General features: G+C 47.0%; 1 protein-coding gene across 1 annotated transcript in view; it reads left to right on the forward strand.

Annotated features, from left to right (window-relative positions):
* The window catches only part of LOC123026052, a 29,593-nt gene extending 12,736 nt beyond the window's left edge, over positions 1-16,857 (forward strand). Inside the window, exons 3-8 of the mRNA XM_044435286.1 lie at positions 1,239-1,376; positions 3,506-3,704; positions 12,915-13,030; positions 14,659-14,811; positions 15,628-15,765; positions 16,643-16,857. Of these exons, the coding sequence (XP_044291221.1) occupies positions 1,239-1,376; positions 3,506-3,704; positions 12,915-13,030; positions 14,659-14,811; positions 15,628-15,765; positions 16,643-16,845 (947 nt within the window). The 3' untranslated portion in view covers positions 16,846-16,857. The remainder of the gene's footprint in view (positions 1-1,238; positions 1,377-3,505; positions 3,705-12,914; positions 13,031-14,658; positions 14,812-15,627; positions 15,766-16,642) is intronic.
* Positions 16,858-22,329: the final 5,472 nt, after the last annotated feature.

The following is a 22,329-nucleotide window of genomic DNA, read 5'->3' on the forward strand; positions in this document are numbered from 1 at the left end:
TTTCCCTGGGCACTGTAGATGGAAAGATGGTACGCACCATAGAAAAAGGCTGTGAATCCTCGGACATCTGTTCTCCTTCCCCATTCATGTTGTATTTAGGGGACAGGAAATCTTATAGGACCATTTTAGTCTGTTGCAATGAGGACACCTGTGGAAAAGTCACCCCTAAATGTAGGTATATTGTCTTTTTGAGTGTCCTTCTTGCTGTGTGCTTTCCTTCACCATTTTATTTCTTTCATCCCCTGAACCTTACTTTTTAATTCTCCTGGCTTCAAAAAGTTTGTTCCAACCCAGACTTCAAGCCATTGTCACTTAATCAGTGAAATTCATTGTAGAATACTGAAACCTGGCATGCATGCAGTACCTTTGCTTCGGCTTCTGCTTCTCCTAAAAACTGATTTGAAGCTTTGACTGCCTGCCTCTGCACCTTTCAAGTCTGGTACAGAGCGAAGCGAGCTCTTCTCTTTGCGTTATTCATAGTCATCAGCAGAAGATGGATTGACCTTCTTACCTTGTATTCCCAAACTTCTACTGCTTGACTTCTTACAGTTCGCTTCCCTGCTGGATCAGCACTCTTGGGCTCCGTTACTGAACTTGGTGTATTCTGAGCACAGCTCAACTTGCCACGCTGAAATAGAGAAACCATGAAAATAAGCCTTTTGATTGTTTTTAAGGATGAACATAGGAGAATCCCATGCCGCCCCAGGGTGGTCCACCGGAGGCTTCTCAGAAGCCCACAAGTACTGAGTGCAGTCCTTATATCACTTTTCATATAAAAATAAGAAGAGGGGGAAAGCAGGATTTAATGCACCCACTTCAAAGATACATTAATATAAGCAGTCCACAGATTTAAACAAGCTTCCAGTTGAGATTGACAGCTGTGAGGCTGCATGGAAATAGTGCAAGAGTAATAATATCTTGGAATTCCAAGCTTGAAGTACAAAGGAACAAAAGCGAGACCTACAGCTCCCAACATTCCCAGCCAGCTGGTAGTTTGAAGCTTTAGAAGAGCGACTGCAACCTTTTAGCAGAAGGAAAAACTACATACAAGCCAGGAAACCACCAATTATCATTGTTGTCCTCATTATTATTGGTGATGATGTTTGGGGGGAAAGAGGGCATGGTCCTGCGGGGTTGCATACGGCCCCTGCATTTGCACCCTAACCGCCTTGCTTTAATCTCCGTCTTACCTTCTTCTGTTCTTCAAAATGACTGAGAATTCTTTGTCCTGTTTGTAGTACCACCGATGGACAATAAAGCCAATGGAAGGCAGTGTCCCTCATGCTATTCGTGGTCGGAAGGGTGTTCAATAAAGATGGTGAATTGTACCGGAAAGGACACACACTGCTTTGAAGTGTCATCACAAACACATTCTGGTAAGTCCTACCTCAGACACAACATGTCCCTGAGTTCTCTCTCATTTGAGTCAAAGCAAATGACCTCTGTTTCTTCTGGCAAGCTGGTGTGTGTGTGTGTGTGTGTTGTGGGGGGGGGGGCTTCTTTGGTGGAAAGCGTAGTGGCCACCCCAGGTGAGGGAAAAAGATTAAAAAAGGGGAGGGGGAAGAGTTCTGAGGCATAATCCACATGAAGCTGTCTAGCAAAATCACCCCGAGACACTTGGTCACTAAATAGGCCGAGGGTTTGTTTCCATGAAACTGGATGGGCCCTGCATTGAGAGGGGACTGACTTCACTTCTGGGAATTTCTCAGAAGCTGCATTCCAGTAGTGGGTGGGGATGAGAACACAAAGGACAAGGCCAAATGGAAAACATGAGGGGACCAAAGTGCCAGCATATGTTAGCTGAAACCCTTGAGTGCCAGTAACCAAGCGCTGAGAAAGGCACTTAGAATGGGAAAAGAGCACAGAGGCTGGAAAACCATGTGGAAGCCAAGCAGGTCTGGAGGTGGCCTGACCTGGGAACTGCAGGTAGCCACCTTGTGCCCCACAATGGGAGAAAAGTGGGGTATAAATAATAAATAAATATAATAAATAAATAAATAAATACACCTCTTGCCAATGGACCAGTGTGAAGAAACTGAGGTAAAATTGCAGTGAAAAAGTTCAACTATTATGTTTTGTGTCACTAACTGAAGAATTAACTAGGTTAACAGTAGAAGAAAAAAATATGTGTCGCTTATTGGAGGCTTCAGCCTAAGGAGAGTTTCACTGGTAATATGGCTGCCAAAGTTAAATGTTGAGAAGGAAATGATGCCAGATTTCTGACATTATATATGGGAAGGCAGGATCAGAATTGGAACCATCTGATTGGAGAATAACTGGACATTCTAAAGATGCCCATTGGCCCTGGGATTAGACAGGAGTGTTGTGATAGAATGTTGGCTGGGTGGTTCTGATTGGCTGGGTGGTTCTGGCTGGAGTGTATATAAGGAGCTGTTGAGAGGCCCTCAGAGCAGTCTGGCAGAAGTTTTGCCTGGAGAGCTTTAGCCTGAGAAAGAGCCATTGGGAAGTGTGTGAGGAAGACACTGGGGAAGAACAGCAGGAACAAGAATGGGAAGCTGAACAGAACCGAGAATACTGGGGAGCAGGAACTGAGGAGCAGGGGAGAAGGAACAGAGAAGGCCTGCAAGACACCTGGAGGCTGAGGAAGCTCTGCAAGATTCCTGGTCTGCAAGACTCCAAAGACTTTTCTTCAGAGAACAGAAAAACTGAAGCCAGAGTGCCAGTTCCTGCTGGTCTGGAGACAGCAGCTGCGGGACCAAGTGGAGCACTCAGAGGCAGCCTAGCTGGCAGCTTGAATGATTCTGAGTGGAAGCTGAACCCTACCAGAAAGGAGACTGCTTTTCCAGTGTCTGTTGAGAGGGCTGTGTGCTACCTTAATAAAGATTTAAGTTTGGTTAGGGTTAGGAATTGGGGCTTCTGGTGCCTGAGTGGTAATAAAAGTAAGCATGCAGAAAGGTTGTTTTAAAGCTTTTGTGTTATATTTATTTATATTTTTGTTTTATCTTCCCAAACCTTGGATCAGTTTTGTCTCATGCCTAAGGTTCAGCCTCCTTAGGGGGAAAAAGGTAAACTCTGGATTTATTTATTTAAAACATTGATATCCTGTCCTTTCTGGTAAAATAGCTCAGGAGGGCTTACAAAAATTACAAACAATATTAAAAGTGCAATCAGCAATAGTGTTAAAACAAGAAATGACAAGAAATGAATAAATTACATTCATAAAGTAAAATAAATAAAAAGGTGACTGTTAAACATCTAAAATCCCTAATTAAAATGGTTAAATAAAGGGTTCTGGATTAATATTGGGAGCAGAAGTGAAGGGTGGGATTGCCTAGTGGTGAGAGGTGGCATCCCTCTCCACCAAAATATTCCCACTTGGTGTAGGAGGTGGCATTGTCCGTCAGTCGAGGTCTTACTCGAACACCAGGTTCTTCACAGCCTCACTTTGCATCGGGAACAAGGTTCATTTCAACCGTGCCAGGTGGAGTGGTTTGGAGAGTAGTGATGAGCAGTGTTAACCACCCATCTTGTCTTTCATGTGCAGGTGGAATTTTCATAGACAGCACCATAAAAGGTTGTACTTCTAAATCTGTCTGTACTTCATTGAAAAAAGGCAAATCCCCTATTGTGGCAGGTCTTGATTATATTAAAACAGCAGAATGCACACCAGATGTTTCTAGGGGATCTCCGTGCAACGGCCCTCTCCTGCTCATTGTTCCTGGGATCCTGCTGAAGATTCTCTTGTGACGGCACCAGTGTGGCCCTGTCAGCTCTTCATTCAGTGATGCCACCATTGTATCCATTGCTTACTTTGAGTGCCATTTGGCCTCCCAGATGGATCTTCTCTGCTTTCCTCCGTGAAAATAAACAGCAGGCTTAAATCCAAATAAAATTTGAATGAACGGTGGTACTCTTAATAGAAATTTGAGTCAGGAAGACCTTTTCCATTTGCTCAGATGACTTGGAAATAATGGGAAAGCCAGTGATACTTGGGCTCCCTGCAATTGTATGAACTTCATCTCAATGAACAGTTTGGCTTGTTCCCATTCTCAGAGAATGTTTAGTAGTTCCCTCTCCCATTTCCTGATGGAACTTGCCCTCAAAAACTACAGTGAGGCCTGCAAATCAGCAGGAAAGAAGGCAGGGAAAGGGAAGGGAAACAGGCCCACAGAGGTTCTGTGGCACAATTGGGCGGCGTACAAATGTTTTAAATAAATAATCGTTTTCTTGTGGACCAGCATCAGCTCTGGGTGGAGTTAACCTAGACCAAGAAGCTCATGTTGGAGAATGGGTTAAGCACTCCCTACCACCTACGCACTACAGGCCCAGGGCCTTTCTCCCATTCTAGCATAACAATGATACAAAAAGGTGTAACTGCTAGACCTAGATTTAAAGTGATGTGCCTTTGAACCCGGAGAAGACCTTAGAGGCGCTTAAGGTCACATTCAAATGGAAAAAGAAGTGTTCCAGAATCTCTTGCCTGTGATATGAGTCTAGCAGCTGCCTGGTGTCTCCACCCTCCTGGGTTCGTTGGTCCTTACTCCCTCCCAGCTCTCAATGAGGGGCAGTTGCCACAGATGGAGAACTTGTGGGGGTCATGACAAGGCTGCCACTTGAAAAACCCTTGGGAGCTGAATTCCCAGCAAAGCTGGCTTGGCTGGCACACTCGTCCCACCTGCTCTTGGGGTGCAGCTCGTATCTTGACCGTGTCATTTTCTGCCACAGGACGTAGTTATGGTACCCAACCTGGATGGCTTTAGAAGGGGATTAGACACATTTCTGGCTATCAGGAAACAAGCTCATCCCTGTTCCAGACTTACAGTTTAAGAATACATAATGCACAAGGGAAAAGGAATGGGGAGGGGAGAGGGGGGAAGTGGAGTCTTTCAGGAGGGCTGTGGGATTGGACCTGTTTTGCTGCTCTCATTGCCCTCAATGCAGCCTCTGGGAATGGTTGCTGGAGAAGAGCCTTCATGGGGTTTGTCTTCTACAAGGCTGGTGAAATGGCCTCACCTGCCCCTCTAACCTCCCTCAGCACAGCCTAAGGGAGCTATTAATCCCATGACCACTTCCCTTACCTTCCACATCTAGTTGAGAAATCTGTACACCTATGGACCTACGCAGATGGAAAGGATGAAACACAGTTAAAGAAATGAAACTTGATTTAATCTGTTCTATCTGCAAACCTTCTGGCAGTTTTCATTCTATCACCTGCTCATTGGTGGAATCAGTGTTTTTGCAAATAGGTTCATCAGCATTTGTGCAAATTTGCACTTGTACCAGTTCACACTTCCAAAAATGCTCAAATCCCCACCAAATATGTACACCCCCACAAAATGTGCATTTTCATGCTTTAGTCTAGGAGAGGAAATGAGCATTTTCAATCTGTGATAAGTTTTGCACTTTCCACAACTATATTTGCATAATATTAGGAGAAGTAATAAGTCAGTCCAAAAATTCATGGAATCCACACAACTCAGGAAAAGCTGGTCCCCTGAAGAATCCCCAAGTTAGAGCCACAGAAATCCAAACTCATTTGAGTACTTCTTCAATATCCCTACATGCACCATATCATAAAGGGCTGTGCTCTGATCACAGTTTTGGAATAGAAAAGCATGTTAAACATATAGTGGAAGGAGCTAGGATCTCTTTGGGAGTGTGAATTCATTTGGGAAACAAATAAAAAACTAAAGGAAAAGCTTGACATTCATTTTGTGTGTTTTATTTAAAGAAATAAAGGGGTTCCATTTAAAAAATAGTTTCTCATTAATTTTCTACACGAGACGTTTGAATCTCTGTCTCTCTGTCTCTCTCTCACACACACACACGTTCACACCCAAGGGCCACGCTGGATCAGACCAAGGGCTCATCTAGTCTGGAATTCAGCCCCCTGAAAACCCACAAGCAATGTGAGTGCACCTGCCCCTGCCAACCCATCTTCCCCAGCATTCAGTGTGTTTAGGCATAATACCTTCGATGCAGGAGGCAAAGTGCAGCCATCAGGACTAGCAGCTACTGATAGCTACCTGCATTTTTGGACATGGGGATGTGCCCAAGGGAGGGAAGTGGCACAAAGCTGTCTTTCCACTCTGCTATGGCCAGGTATCTGGCTGCTGGTATCTGTGACCTCACGTGATGTCATACAGGCACGGGAAGCACAGGCGGTGGCACAGAAGAGAAGCAGCCACCGGGCACTGACAGGGGCACTCACAGTTCAGTGACCCACATCCGAGGACTGGAGATAGGTAAAGGGGTCAGCCACTACTTTTCTGTCCCTGCATCCTTCTGGGATCATCTTCTCTTCCTTCCAGCAGAAATGTCTCTCCTCTTTCTTCCAGACAATCCTGCTAGGCAATAATTTGGTGGGGTCCAGCTTACTAAATGTTAACATGACATGCGTGCAATGTGGCCAGTCAACTGGATTTCTTGCAGAAAATGGTTGTGTGAATTCCCCATCATCATGCAGACTGTCCTGAAACTCTTGTTCTTCTTCTTCATGCTCCTAAAAACAGGTAAGGAGGCACTGGTCTCTTCATTAGAGACACAGGCCATTGGGATGAATAAGGTCACCGCCAAATTGGTATCATCTTTTGGTTTTGGTACAAGATGAAGGATATGCCAAGGTCTCTATAGAACTGCAGAGCAAATCCTCTCCCACTTTGTGTGCACTTTTGAAAAAAAAAGTGTACACCCGTGGAAAAATGAGCAGAGTTTATGTGTATATTTGGAAAAAGTAACCCATTTTCTTGTGCAAAGAAAACATGTGCTCAAATATAGAAAGTTATAGGAATACACTGATTCGTACATCCCTACCCTACCATTGAAGGATGGTGACAGCGGGAAACTCAGTCCTTCTTTTTAGAAATAATCTTGGCTATCAAAGGAGGCTTAAAAGGTGACACGTATCTCCCTTCTCCCAGAGGTGCCTTCCTTTCCTTTCCTTTGCTGCCAGCTGCTTGTCTTGGAATGTTTACATTAATTAGTAATAAGAATGATGAAAAAGATGATGTCAGGAACTACAACAGTATGTGCTTCTGCTCTGTTTTTTGTTGCCATGCCGTTTTTCAGGAATGTAAGAAAGTACTTTATACTGAGCCAGACCCGTGGACCCGTATTGTTGACACTGGCTGGCAGCAAAAGCTGTCCAGTTTTGTAAAAAAAATATTTATTTATTAGATTTATATTCCACTTGTTTTCTTATACAAACCCAAAGCTGGTTACATCATTCTCTTACTGTTCCCAATCTCATCCCTGCAGCAATTACACTGTGGGGCAGGCTGGGCCAAGAGTCTGTGACTGGCCCAGAGTCACCCAGGGGGCTCCATGGCCGAGTGGGGACTAGAATCCAGATCGCCTGCGTCCCAGTCCTGTCCTCTTAACCACCACACCCCACTGGCTCTCTTTCAGGCACAATTGTTTCTCAGCTCTATGTCGAGATGCCAAGGACTGAACTAGGAACCTTCTGTGTGCAGAGCAGGGATTTACCGTCTCCATCAAATCTTCATGTTGTGTTTTTTCAGCAGCCATCCATTCCTTTGTCTACTCATTCCCGGATTTTGCACAAATGCATCCACATTTGCACTTCTGGAAATGCACAACTCCCCTCCAAAACTTGCCGGTCCCTCCAAAAGCGCTTTCACCCATGTTAGGCTACGGTGAAAAACATGTCTTTCCATTTGGCAGCTTGCAATTTAATATTTTTATTATAACTCTTCTTAAAAGTGCAGAAGGCAAAGCAACAGTCCTGCAGGTCTGCGGAATCCATGCAATCTGGGAAAAAGTGGCCTGCCGCAGAATTGACAGTTCGGATTCATAGAAATCTGGACTCCTTTGAGTCCACCCTTGGTTGCTCCAATGCACCTTATGCCTCGCAGGGGCTCTTCCACTGAGCCTGGATGTGCTTTTTGTCCTCTCCTGCCTGGCTTTCCCTTCCCTCCTGCAAAAGCCACTCATTGCCTGGGGACCACTGACCCATCCTCAGCCACTGGGGGAGGGGGGCATTTCTGTTCATTGCTTCCCCTCCATGGTAGATACAAATGGGGTTTCTTTTCTTCTCTCTTCCAGGCGCTTCCCTGACCTGTGAAGTCTGTGCTGCCAATGCTAGTACCTGCACTGGTCCCATGACTGCCTGTGCATCTAATAAAGACACCTGCGTCATCGCCCTCCTTGAGCATAACCTAGGTGGGTGGAAGACCCTGCAGCCTGGGCCAAGGAGTGCATAAGCCACAGACCCAGGCCTGTGGGAGCCAAAGATGTAGTACAGGGGCCCTCCAGGGGGTTGGAGAGCCCCCCGTTATTTTGGAGGGGGCCCTCAGGGGGGTTGCTGGAACCCTGAAGCCAGGGCCACTGCCCCCTCCCCCACCGCATCTCAGAAGGGTCCTGGTTGCAATGGGGAGTAGATAGTTAGTCACTGAATAACCCAGTGTCCTCTTTCCTTTCAGGAGGAAACTTGGAACAATTTGCAACCAAATCCTGTGAAACATCCAAGATTTGTTCCACCAACAAAATAACCCTTTCCTTGGGAACAGCAAAAACCCTCAGGTCAATTTTAACCTGTTGCACAGGGGGTACCTGCTCAAGTGTTGAATCTAAATGTAAGTACATCTGTTGTTTGGGAAACATGATTGCTCTGTTCTTCAGTGGTGGATGGATGGATGGACGGACGGACGGACGGACGGACAAACAGGACATGAACACCTGTTTAGTAATTTACGAACATATAATATGGGCAATGTGGGCTTGTTCTTGTGATCCTGTTCAGGGTTGTGAAGGCAGCACCTTCATGTGTTTTGCAAGCCACAATGAGATTCCCATCTGTTTGCACCTGTATCTCTAAGCGGAGTAATCTTTTTTTCCCAAGTAATCTTTTTCTCTGCTTTCAGTACCAGAAATAGAGACAAACCCCAATGGACAGATATGTCCTTCCTGTTATGGTTGGGAAGACAAATGTACTACAGAGATGGTAAACTGTACTGGAAAAAATACTCACTGCTTTGATTTGTCCACAACCAGACAAAATGATGGCAAGTATTTGTTTGAACTGACAATACTATTTCAAAATGCGAGAGGGAAACTTTTTTGATGTAAGGTGAAATGGAAGGATGGGCAGAGACTGGTGGTTGCTATCACCTCCAGCATTGCTTCTGCTTTGCCCCAAAGTTCTCTACCGCAATGTAATACATTGTATATTTATTTATTTAAAATGTTTCCATGCTGTCCATTACCAAAAAGTTTCTGGACAGCTTACAAGATATGATGTATGTATATATTTATTTGTAGGATAAAAAAAGATGACAAGGCAAATACAAATAGAATAAAATGCAGGATAACATTCCAATGTACAAAATGCAGAACGATTTAAACATTCAAAACAATTTCAATAAAAGCTGGGACTGTTATAACAGCTGACAGGCCCCGCTATCAAGTGCTGGGAGTGGAGGGTGGGCTTGGGGCTGAAAAGATGGCGAAACTGGCACCCAGCAAAGTCAGCCACCCAGGGTCAGAAGCACAGAAGGGGCAGTCCGATTTAGCACACACAGAGAGAGCGCAAGCTGGAAAGAGTCCCAGGACCAGGGATGGCTGGAGCATAAGGGTGCAGTGAGGCAAGGCATACTTGGATCAAGGCAGGGAGAGGCGGGGAGCCAAGGGGCAAGGAGTCCCGGATGGCTTGCACTGCTGTGGTGAGGAGCAGCCGTGCAAAGGGGGCTTTGATGTCGGTCTCCAGGGCCCTCGGCTTCAGCGCGCGATTTCTTCGCCACTAATCCCTGCCAGAACCTCATCCACAGAGGAGTGCCTGGCTCTGCAGACGCCGGCAGGACCAGCCAGGCCCTGTTCCTGGCAAAGGGGGTGGGGTGGGGGCAGAATGAGCTCTCAGGCTCAATCCTCAGGAAAGACTCCTGCAAAGACCCATTGAAGTAAATGGACATCGAACTGGGACACGGTTCGTTTCCATGGGGCTAGAGGGCTCTGGGCAGATGGGCCATGCACAGCCACCTGCTCTCATGGAAATGAAACATGCTCTCGGTCTGTGTACACTGAGCTAGTTTTAAGGTCCTTCGAAGCAGGTCCTCCTTCAGGTTGGGTTCAGGTCGCCTTTTAATCAGATGAGATGGACAGGTTTGGAGAGCAGTTCCTGACAGCAATTCATCCCTCAATCACGACTTCTCTTTCATGTGCAGAAGGAGTGCCTCTAACCAATGTCATGAAGGGATGCTCTAGCAGCGAATTCTGCATTTCCATTAAAAAACACAAGTCCCCCTTTTTTGGAGAAGAAGATCTTGTTCTAAAGGCTGAATGTGACCCTGATGTCTCGAAGGGGTCCTGCTCTTCTGGCCTCATCCTGCCTATCTTCTCTGGGCTCCTGCTGTTGAAGATACTCTCCTGAAAGGGACCTGCATGGGGTTGCATCAAGCCTGCAGCCAGTGATGTCTTTGCTGCAGCTATTCGTCGCCTCCGCTGAATGCCGTTGGACCCTCAGGCCGAAGTCTCCGTTTCCCTCCATGAAAATAAACACCAGGGTTCAAAAGCAAATGCCATTTGAATGTACGATGGAAATGCGCCCATAGAAATTTGGGTCAGGGACACATGTCCCCTTGGCCCAGATTGCCTTTCAGTCCTGGCCCCGATCCTGGAGCGCACAACCCTGTTGAGACTATTCCTGTCCTGGAGGAGGGGCAGTTGGCACAGCAGCCTTAGCCACAGCTGGATGCGATCGTGCCGTCCGACTTGTGGGGAACTTCTGGCCAATGGCTGGATGTGTCCGCAGGGCTTCCCTCTTGGATTTGCCCAGGCGTTGCTTCCCCTGGACCCGTTCCTCTTGTCCTCCCTCCCTCCCTTGGTTGCCAAGCCACATGGAAAGGCGACAAACCACCCACGGAGGAACTGTGTGCTGAGACCTGGTTCCTCTCATGGGGTGTCTCTGTGTGGGATGGTCTGTCTCCAAAGAAGCGCTCAGAAGCACTGCTTTGACCTGTGGCCTGGGCCACCTCTGGCCTGTATCCCCAAGCATCCTCCCCTGTGGCCCCTGGGCCAAAAGACTGCGCCACACCTGCTCCACCCACCTACCTAGGAGCAATTCCCATTGAACACAACAAACTAGGATTGTATTGTGAAAACATGCAATGGTGTTAATTTTTAAACGGAGGGACGATCGTACAGATGATGCAACCTGATTAATTAGGGATTATGCTCACATGACTCCAGTCCTCCGTCAGCTTCACTGGCTCCCCATTGAAGTCCAGGCCCAATTCAAGGTGCTGGTTACCACCTATAAAGCCCTTAATGGCTTGGGACCTGGTTACCTAAAGGAGCGCTTGCGTCCATATGTGCCCTCTCACCCCTTGAGATCGGCGGCAGAGGCCCTTCTCTGGGAGCCCTCCGTGAAGGACATTAGGAGGGTGAGTACCCGGAGGAGGGCTTTATCTGTGGTGGCACCCAACTTATGGAACGCGCTCCCCAGAGAGGTCCGCCTGGCGCCGTCGTTATTTGCTTTTCGGCGCCAGTCCAAGACCTTTTTATTTAAATGTCATTTTAATTGTTGACTTTTTTTATTGATTTTAACAACTTTGGCCAGGATGTCTCCAACTGTATTTCATTGTATTAGTGATATTTATTCATTTGTAAGCTGCCCCGAGGCTTAGGCGAATGGGGCGGCATACAAGTCAGCTAGATAAATAAATAAATAATTTGGGAGGTGGCTGGCTGTACAAGAAGGTATGGAAAATCATCCTGTACCTTCAGAATAATCACAGCACCAGACGTTTCCTTTGTGTGTGAGAATGTTGCACCATGCCAGCCCCATAAGACCACGTACATCCCACCAGTCTTCTCCAATACAAGAATCAAAGTTACATCATTAACCAAAGCCCCAGGGGACACCTTTATAAAGGGCCCGTTACCCCTTGATGTGTCACACCAATTCCCAAGCTCGGCATCAGTAGAAGCAGCTCGGGCTGAGAGAACTTAGCGACACAGTGAACTCTTCCCCACACATAACCTCCCATAGCCTTCCAAGAGAGACCCATCCAGGATGATGATAGAATTGGTATCCCTTTAAAAGACATGGAATGTTTGCGGCCTCGGTGACAGTTACCAGAGGTAAGTTCAACATGAGTTCCACTGAAAATAATCCTAAATGTAGCAAGATTCAAACTAGATGAAGGTACTGAATTGGTGGCATATTTGGGTTGGGCAGCGATTCCTGATTAGGATGTGCAGTGGAACCCAGCTCATTTAGCCAAGTTCCCCGTCCCCTTTTCTGTAGAAAGCCATGAAATAACATACCCCCTTTTATGCATTTCCACTTCTTTAGCCCTCATTCCAGGATGCAAGTATTGTATTCCTTCTGCCGCCAAAAAGGGGGTTCTGACTCCAGCCACCCTTCGTTTTTCAGTTGATCTAGAAGTGAATATAGATGGCCACTGGCCACGAAGTAGCTGTGGGAAGAGAGTCCCTACAGCAAAACTATCTGGGAAACTGGCTTGCATAAGATCCTGGCAACTTGAAACGAGAATTTTATCATTTCTGCTACTTTTCAATGTTTTGAAGCATCAGGGACTCTAATCCCAGGCCAGTTTCGTTTGTTTGACTGCAGACAACAGACAGTCATCAGCAAGCCCCGCCCCCCCCCCCCCCCCCCCCGCCCGCCCGCTCTCTCTCTCTCTCTCTCTCTCTCTCTCTCTCTCTCTCTCTAGGCATGCACACAAGCCCTAACCCTTAGATCTATGGAAGAAAAGGATGATGTTATAGATGGCATCTTGGATTTTCAAGTGCCTTATATTATTTTCCAGAATTGTACCCAACAGAGAAGATCCCAAAAGAAATCTTTGTAACACTATCTGAATAGGTGCCATGATTCTACTCCCTTTCATCTTCCCCACAGCTATTAAGCCATTGCATGCAAGCTATGCGAAATCACCTCTGGACAGGCACATTGTCTCTGAATGTCATTGCAGGCTCTTTAGGGCAAGAAATGTGATGCACCGCAGAAAGAGATTCCGGGAATTTTCCATTGCCATCACCATGCAGTTTCTCCTGATGCTCTTCCTCTTTTCTGTGCTTCTAGAAACAGGTAACGTTAGGGTAGAAAGGTTGTTTAGGAAATGTCACATTGCAAGACCCAGACACAAGCTGGTATTGCATGATTGGGGTTTGGGTTTTTTTTTTTTTACACACGATGGAAGATAAGCCCACTGTCTGCATTCATCCTGGTAGTATATCTATATCTATATATAAAACTTCTGGGATTCAGTTGATTTTTTTCCTTGGGTTTAACTGGGAAGTGAAATAGAAAGGAAATAGCAAATGTATTCGATGTGCCCGTAATTGTGCATTTAAAAATTGTGCATGGCTCAATGTTTACATTTTCTAAACTTCAAACTATTTTGAATTTCATTTCATCCTTTGTTAAAATCAGAATGCACTACAAATCCCAAAATGTTCCGTATTCTTCTTCGTTGTCTAAAGGAAGCTGAGTGTCGGTAGAATGTACGTGGGTTCTTTTCTTTTTCATTATGTTTCCTTTTCTCCCCCGTGTCTCTTCAAGGTTCTTCTCTGGACTGTGAAGTGTGTCATGGCTTTAACACCAGTTGCACTGGCCCTATGAAGACTTGTGCTTATGGGCAGAAAACCTGTTTCAGTGCAGTTGCTGAAAGCGGTCTGGGTGGGTATGAGGATCCTTAAACGAGGGGAATGTTGTGGGGAGACCTTCCTGTCCTGGCAGAGCTGCTTCCAGTTGATGTGCGGATGGAACCTGGGTTGAATCCTGGCCTTCTAAGCCCAGCTTCAGCCTTCAGGTTCAACAGGGCCTGAGTGAGGTGAATTGGGCCATTTTGCACGTGGTCTTCAGCAGTAAGCAAAAGGAACCTGCTAGTTGGGTAGAATCTGATCTGATTTTCCAAAACTCCCCAATTTCACGCCCAGGGAGTTTAATGCCTCTGCCCGCATGGGATCTGTGTGTGCGGGTGTGTGTTTGTGTGTGCATGCACACGTGTGCTTTTCTTCACTGAGGTTGAATGCTGCCCTTCTAGGGCTCCGTGAATGCAGCATGTCTGCCGGCGGAAGGAGCAGGCGAACCGTTCGAAAACGGGAGGTTGAGCGCTCCCCATGCTGCCCATGGGGACAAGTCCCTGGCAGGCATGGAGACTGCAAGAGCGACGAGTCCCTAACCTTTTGTCACCTTCCAGGGTGTCCAAAACAGAGAGCTTGAGCTGGGCCAGTCCAGTGCAAGAAGTGGGATCCACACATTCACAGCTTTCCTTCGCCACTTGGAATTAGCTCTTGCCCAGAGTAGTTGGAGAATGAGAAGCAGGAGGTGCCATGCACAGGAATCCTCACTTCCCTTCAGTCCATTTGTTTGGAACCCTTGCAGGGTTGTTATTCGTGACCTACACAAATAGGGGTGCGACGTATTCTCAGTGGATGAGATTGGGGGGGTGAGGGAAGAGGTCGGGTCGAAGGCATCCATAGCCCCTTTCAGGGCTACCATGGCTGCCACTCACTCCTATTGGAAAGCGCAGGATGCTGCGCTTGGAAGACATTGCTTCTCCCCACCCTGACACTGTTGACCCAGGCATTCATGATGGCGATCGTGCAGGGTCCATGCGCCCTGCCGTATGCCTCCTTCGGCTAAATGCTCCCTACTTAACGGGCATTTTGCCAGCCCGTGAGTGAGCATCCCTCTGTTTCTCCCCATAACAGATGGAGCAACAACGCAGAGTGAGATAAAAGGCTGTGAGACCCTGGAGGTGTGTACTCTTCCCGCGTTAGAACTGAACATGGGAGGTGGGAAAATCTACCGGGCAGGAGTAGTCTGTTGCACTGGAAGCAACTGCAAACAAGTCTCACCTGAATGTGAGTATACGGTTTCATTGGATGTGTCCATTGCGTACCTGAACCCTCACCTGTAGGCTTGGCTTCCTGCATCACAGAGGCTGCACTTTGGGAGAGGTCATCCTCAACCATTCCTTATCATCCATCACATAAGAGCAAAGCCCGCTATTTATGTCTGGCTTTTTCCTTCAGGAACCCAAGCACAACCCGATTAAACACCGCAAGGTCACAGCAGCATGAAATAAGCACTAGTTTTCCCTGGGATGGCAGGTATGACACACTGCCTTGCAAGATCCCGGCCAATCCACTTTGCGGGATCTTGCAGGGCATCCTGCTTCCCATGACAGATTCCTCAATGCACTAACTTGGACATTCTTTGACTCGTCTTCTTCCAGAGCTGATCTGGCTTTGACCTTTCTGCTGCAGACGGGCCTCTCCTGGATCATCAATTGATCTCCTTTAATATTGTGTGTGGTCCAACAGCCCCTTATTCGGCCTGTTCCTTCACCTCCAGCCCATTGATCCAGAAACACTGACCTGTCCTCTCTCTTCTGTTATTTCTGCTTGGTCTGTAGACCCAGAAGTCACCACCTTCAGTCACCCAGGTTCCCAACTGCCTGTATCTATTGGCTGCACTGTTTTATTATCTAATATTTCCACATGCCTCATGGATGCCAACTTCACTCCAACCTCTGCTTAGCTGAGCACCTCAGCTTCTGCTTAGCATGACATTATCTCTCCACCAAATAACCAACTCCCCGCTTTTCTCTCTGTCTTCCTTACTTGCCAGCAGTTCCATCCTCTCCAGCTGACTGTGTGTCGTTTTCTTGTTTCCAGTGCCAGAAACAGACAGTACAGCCAACGGAATTCAGTGTCCGGCATGCTATAGTTCATCAGGCACATGTGCTTCGGAGATGGTAAATTGCACAGGAGCGGAGAAGCATTGCTTTGATGTGAACACAGTGCAAATGAGTGGTAAGGTCCATTCCAGGTGCCGTGCACTTTGCAGCCCTTTTATATGTGGGAAGATTTGTACTGGAGTAATATCTAGCACAAACAAAGCTGGGGAGACAAAGCGGATCCCTACTGCTTCTGATAAGACCTGCCTATTTGCTTCTAGGCCAGGAGTAAGGTTTCCCCGTTAGTGTCATGAAGGCCTAAATAACTCGGGATCAGGATACCGGAGAAGGAGCCTTCCCTCTTATCAGCCTGCTCAGTCGCTGAAGTTGACACACTCCCGGTGGTTCCACCTGGACTTACGGCTTGACTGGGGTCCACCTGGGGAAGAGTCTTCAGGGTGGTGGCCCCGTTTCTGTGGAACTCCTTGCCTCTAGGGGTCATGCAGGCACCAATATTTTGTTGTGTTTGGTGCCTCCCAAAAACAGCTTCATTTCAGGAAGCCTTCTTTGATTGATCCTTTCTGTTTGCTTGCTTTTACTGGTATTTTACTAATTTTTAATAGTGTTCTATTCTTTTGTAAAATATAGTTTGGCCTTTTTACTGTTCACTGCTCCAGATTCTGTGTAGGTCTGGAACAGTACAGAAATGTCGTGAAGAAGTGAACATACAGAAAGAGGCAGGGGGACTGGCCACAACTGGGGCTTTCTCAGGCACATGGCTTACACTCGAAACACTCCATTGAAATTCCAAAGTCTCATTGAAATGAACAGACGGAGAACAAGGCCATAGCTGGTTTCCATGAGGCTCCACGGCTCTGAAGAGAAGGGCTTGGCTGAGCGCCATACCCCTTCAGGAGACTTTAGTTCCTATCAAGGGTAGGGTTGCCAGGCGGGATGCAGAGGCTCTGGCAACCACGACTTACCTGACTGCCCGTCTTATCATCCATGTTCAGATGGAAACCAGATCGAGTACATCTTGAGGGGCTGCACCACCGAGTCGGTCTGTCTCACCATAAAGAGTGGCCGGTCTCCCATTGTGGGAGGTGATCGTGTCAAGAAGGCATCTTGCCGGCCAGATGTTTCTCAGGGAGCTCCCCCTTCCGGGCTCCTCTTGCCAGCCTTCTCTGGACTCCTGCTGGTAAAGGTCCTCTTGTAAAAGGACCTTGCTTGGGAGCAGATCCACTTTGTGTTCAGCGATGCTCCCATTTCACCCTGACATCATCTTCTCGCATTCCGGTTTGGCTTTCTTGATGGATTTGCTCTGACTGCCTTAGTAACAATAAAAACCAGACTTGCAATAAACGAAATCTGAATTCTCTGTCATTTTTCCTGTCCAAAGATGCCTATCAATCTTGCATCCCCACCTCAGCAGGTAACCAGATCCACTGCTTCCAGAGGCTGTAGGGGCCAGAGAATACATACATTACCTGGTGTCTTTAGATTTGCAGCTCTGACAGGATGAAATCATGCATTTCTGATTTTATTTATTTAGAATGAGACCCCCGTGCCTCCAATCTTGCTTTGCTGCTCTTTGTTTTTCTGGCATGTTGCCTCAGGGGTGGGGGGAGTGACAGAAGTGATGGAGAAGCCAAAGATACAGCAGTGCATTATCCATGTCCTTGCCGTCTATGTCCATGTCCAACAGTTCAACACAGGTAAAAGGAGCCCAGTATTACAATCGAGCCATTGCAGAGTGTGCTCTCACCTGCTTTTGTGCCACCACCAGATCAGGTCTGAGCACCGGAGCACAGCCTTCCTCAACCAGGTGTCTTCACCTGAAGGCACCTGAAGTTTCCCTGGTGGAATCTGCCAGCCACCTCAGGTTGCAGTTTTTCCAAAGACACCATGTCCCTGAAGTGACTGAGAAGACAATCCACATAATGCGGTAACTTTAATTGCTGTTTGCAGAAGAGGAAAAAAAGAGTTCCGTTGCTGTCCTGCGGGAGCCACAGCGGACAGCGGATGGACGCTCTGGCGGCCTCTGTATGTAACAACAGGAAGGCCACTTGGCCGCTTGGTGGCTCGGGCCGGTTGCCTGAGCTTTGGAAGCAGAGTGGACTGCCCAACGGCAGAGGGGAATCTCAGCCCCCTTTCATAGCCTTCCCTTCATCCCACACCAAGGGAGACCCTCTCCACTCAGTTGTGACAGCAAAGGTAGTTTCCCTTTAAATGAAATGGAATGCCAGCTGGGAGCCTGGATGGCAGTTGCAGAAGGTAGGTTGAACTGAAGGCCGTTTCGGTGGCTGCAGTTAGATTAAATCAAGACGCTTCACAGGTAGTTTCTGACTGTTAGTCCTGTCACCAAGCAGGAAACAAAACTTCCCAACTTTAGTGCCACCTGGATGTGTTACACGACAATTTCCAGCATCCACTAGCCAGCTAGGGTGGGTGTACTACAGTGCCAAGCATTCTCATCCTGTTACACTGGCAGCCGGAGATGCTGGGAGTCCTAGTGCAGCACCTCTGGAGGTGATGTGATTGGCGAAGGCGGGTGTGATGGAGCACAAGCCATTTATCGCCCTCTTCCTGCCCCATTGCCCCATGCCCCATGGAAGAGCCCTCCCCTTCGAGCACCACCACTTCTGTAGCTGTATCTGGAAGCCAACATTGTATTACATTTAGAATTATATATATAGAATTATATTCTAAAGCCACAAGGGGTCTTGCGGCTGCAGTTATTCTCTGCCAAATGTATTAAAATGAAAATGTTCCAGAGAGTTATGCCCCTCACTCAGAAGGAACTCATTCTGAGAGAAAAGAAGAATCGTAGAATCATAGAATAGTAGAGTTGGAAGGGGCCATGAAGGCTATCGAGTCCAGCCTCTGCTCTTGCAGGACACCACGTGACACCATCCCACTCAGAGGGCTGCCCAGCTTCTAAAGGTATTGGTTCAGCTAGTGATCTGTAGCACAATACTTTCCCTGAATTTTGGAAGAGAATGGCCCATTCGTGGCTCCTGTTGTGCACCAGATGTGGCATGCTGAACTTTCAGAAGTGAAAGCTGGTAACCTCATCATTGGATCAGTCATTGCAACAATCCTGGATTTCTGCAATCAGTCTGAAGAACAAAGATCCTCCCTTTTGTGTTAGCTATGACACTATCGGGTTGATATGAGGATCTGTCAGAAGGGAACATTGCTTTTTTTTCTCTCTCTTCCCGATTTATACCCTGTCTTTTTCCTACAAAGGGCTCAAGGCAGCTTACATCATTCTCCTCCTCCATCTTATCCCCACAACAACAACCCTGTGAGGTAGGTTGGGCTGAGAGTCTGTGACTGGCCCAGAGTCACCCAGTTGGCTCCATGGCTGAGCGGGGACTAGAACCCAGATCGCCCGAGTCCCAGTCCCACGCTCTTAACCACTACACCACACTGGCTTTCAGAACAATACCCCAGAATGAACATCCCTGCAAAGTTTAAACGTTAAATCTGAATGTGGAAGATTTGTATGGATGTGTGCATTTATTCACCCCAGTCTCATTTACCTGCCAAGTGTGGTAATGGATTGGCAGGCATACATGTTGCCCTTGAATGTCATGGCAGGTTCTGTGAACCCAATAAATTGTTTCAGTTTGGAGAGAGTTTTGTGGATATCCCACAATGATGGAGGCATTTCTAGGACTCCTCTTCTTCGTCGCCCTACTAGTGGCAGGTAAGCATCGTCTGACCCTAACCTGTTCCTTCGAGATAAGATTGGCTGGTGTCAGATTATTGGCAGGAAGGATATACCCACGCTGCTGTTCTTCCAGTTTTGTTTCACTTGGGCATTTTGACTGAGCAGGTATTTTGACTTGATCTAGAAGCAAAATGAAGCAGCAAGAAAAATTAATAATTTTTGGATGCGGGGGACACACCAAACTGATGGGGGGGGCCAGGGACTTACAATTCAGACCCCCCCCCTCCATTTTGTTCTTCCTTTCATCAAAAGCCATTTACCCTTTTCTTGACTTTTTGAAGGTCTGGTATTGCTGCTGGCTTGACTAGCGCGGCGCAACTAGGAGGTGCTGGCAACCTCCCCTTCCATTTTTCCTTCTTAGAGAATGTCTCAGACGAAGCATTCACTTTAACTTTTGTCCATACTCCAAACGGAAAGGAACGCATGTGCTTTAATTTGCATATGCTTTCCTCTTTATTTGCTCTTAAATGAATTCAAATTTCATAATGCACGAGGCCAAACCCATCCATGCCAAGAAAAGAAGCCAGATACAATCCAAATTTAATCCTGCTTAGAGTCAACCCGTTGAAATCAATGTGACTTCAAGTTAATCGTGTTTGTAGGTCTCAGGCATGTGAAAGGCACAATACAAAAACAATAGTGATTAGAATAAGTCTTACCATCTCATTTCACGTGTAGAAACGGTAGCCAGGAAATGCAATCACACGCACCTTCCTTCACCTTCACGCTACAGCATCAAAGTGTGCGTGAGTCAAGATGCTGGCCCCGTCTTACTCCCCCTTTCCTTGCTTCCATTTCCCAGGTGCTTCTCTGGAGTGTGAGTCTTGTTACAGCACCGGCCACACATGCAATGGCTCTATGCAGACTTGTGCTCCTGGACAAGATACCTGCCATGTTGGATATGCAGAACATACTTACAGTAGGTGGGAGGAACCCTAAGCCATATCGTGCTGTAGATGTTCCACAGGTGAAGGCAAGGTGAAGGAAAAGCTACGACACGGATCAAGCAAGGGTTGGGGCTTGGGCTTGAGTCCTGCTAGCATCAGCAAAAGCTCAAGGCATGTCCAAGTTTTATACTGTTTTCAGTCTGATATGAACTAAACAATGGCATTGCATGAAGTTCAAGCAAGCTTTCAATTTGCTTTTCAATTCTTGATGGTAATGGATGTAGGAGGGTCACATCTCCCGGGTTTTTTTTTTCCCCAACAGCAGTCATATGGTTAAAAGCGCCTGTTCTTTCTCTCCCAAACATGATGAAAGTTGCAAGTTTTGGTAAGTTGTTACCAAAACCCCACAGAAACATTTGTGAGATTCCCAATATGAAGAGAGGGCAGTGTTGTACCCCGCTGCCATGTAGTTGTTGAACAGGAGGTCTGTGTCAGAAAAGAAGAACTGCCAATCCTAATTCAGCACTAACATGGTCGAACCCATGGGGCTCTGGCCAAGACTCCTAAAATCTGAACTCTCAAAGCTTGGATGGACCATCTGTCAACTTCTACCAGGTTCATTTTTCAAACATCTCAAATTCTTTTTGCCCTGAATATGGCAAACTTTCTGAATGTTGCTAATTTATTATCAAAGTCAAGCAAGCACAATTCTTGCCCATCCCTAAAGGGATGCTGTCCCAAAATATCCCACATTTATGTCATGGAAATTTCCTTGCAATGTTCAGCTTGGGCAGGATGCTGACAAGTTTGGAATGGCAGCGTCTTTCTCTTTAATAGCCAGTCCACAAATTTCAGCCATACTTCTAGAAGAGATTACATTCGGGAATGAGGCAGGGCTGTGCAAAAAGCTTTCGTCAGAATGTCTACCTTGGCAAACTTTTCCTTACCCTTTCAAATTCCCTTCATGAAGCAGTTGGGAAATACAGAAGCGTTTGCCGAGTTTTGTTTCGTTTTGTTGCTGGCTTGGCTTGGCTTTTTCCGACTAAGCTCAGACCTTCTCCCTGCCTGACTAGGAGATCTGAATGGCTGGGAATGAGTAGCGTATTCAGTCCGTGTGAGTTGGACCAGTTACTGGGCTCAATGGAAAGTCGATCCAAATAGAAATAGGAGCAGAACTCATGCTCCGCAGTTGAGACTGCTGGGGAGGGGGCCAGAGGCCATAGTCAATCCCTTCCTGTTGGAAGCTTCTCACTTCCCACCCCTGACAGAGACCCTAAGAATCCTCATTATCTGCATCCTCCTTTTGCTAGTCATGGAACAAACCTCTTTCTTCTCACTTGCACCACAGCTGGAAAGCTAGTTCATAATGCCATGAAGGGCTGCACATCTTTAGGAGTCTGCAATTCCACCGACATATACTTGGAGTTTGGGAAAGGGAAAACCTACCGTGCACGTTTCTCCTGTTGCAGCGGGGATGAATGCCAGCGAGTCTCTCCTCGTCGTAAGTATAAACTTCTTGATGCAGTTCCACTGTGCACCTTCCCACACTGGTTTCTCTTGTTCATCTCCCGCTTACTTCTCATTTGGGTCTGCTGCAACATTGGCTTAACAATCCTGCAAGTAAGAAGGAACCTGGAATTGTTGCAGATCACAAGCTGGATAAGCGTCAACAATGTGATGGGGCTGCAAAATGGGCAAATGCTACTTTAGGCTGCATTCACTGAAGTATCACTTCCAGAACACCAGAAATACTAGTTCCCCTAAACTCGGCCCTGCTCAGACCTCATCTGGAGTCCCGTGTCTACTTCTGGGCACCACAGTTTTAAGAAAGAGACGGACAAGCTGGAAAGGCTTCAGAGGAGGGCAACAAGGATGATCCAGCGACTGGAGATAAAGCCCTATGAGGAGAGATTAAAGAACTGGGCCTGCTTGGCCTCAAGAAGAGAAGACTGAGGGGAGATATAATAGCTCTCTCCAAGCGCTGGAAAGGCTGGTGCAAAGAGGAAGGTCTACCCAGCTTGCAGGCACCGGTGGAGATCCTCTAGTGAAAATACAGGGTGGGAAGATGGGGAAAGTA

This window comes from Varanus komodoensis, unplaced genomic scaffold (genome assembly GCF_004798865.1).
Source record: "Varanus komodoensis strain SLA01 unplaced genomic scaffold, ASM479886v1 scaffold29_1, whole genome shotgun sequence".
NCBI classification, from domain to species: Eukaryota; Metazoa; Chordata; class Lepidosauria; order Squamata; family Varanidae; genus Varanus; species Varanus komodoensis.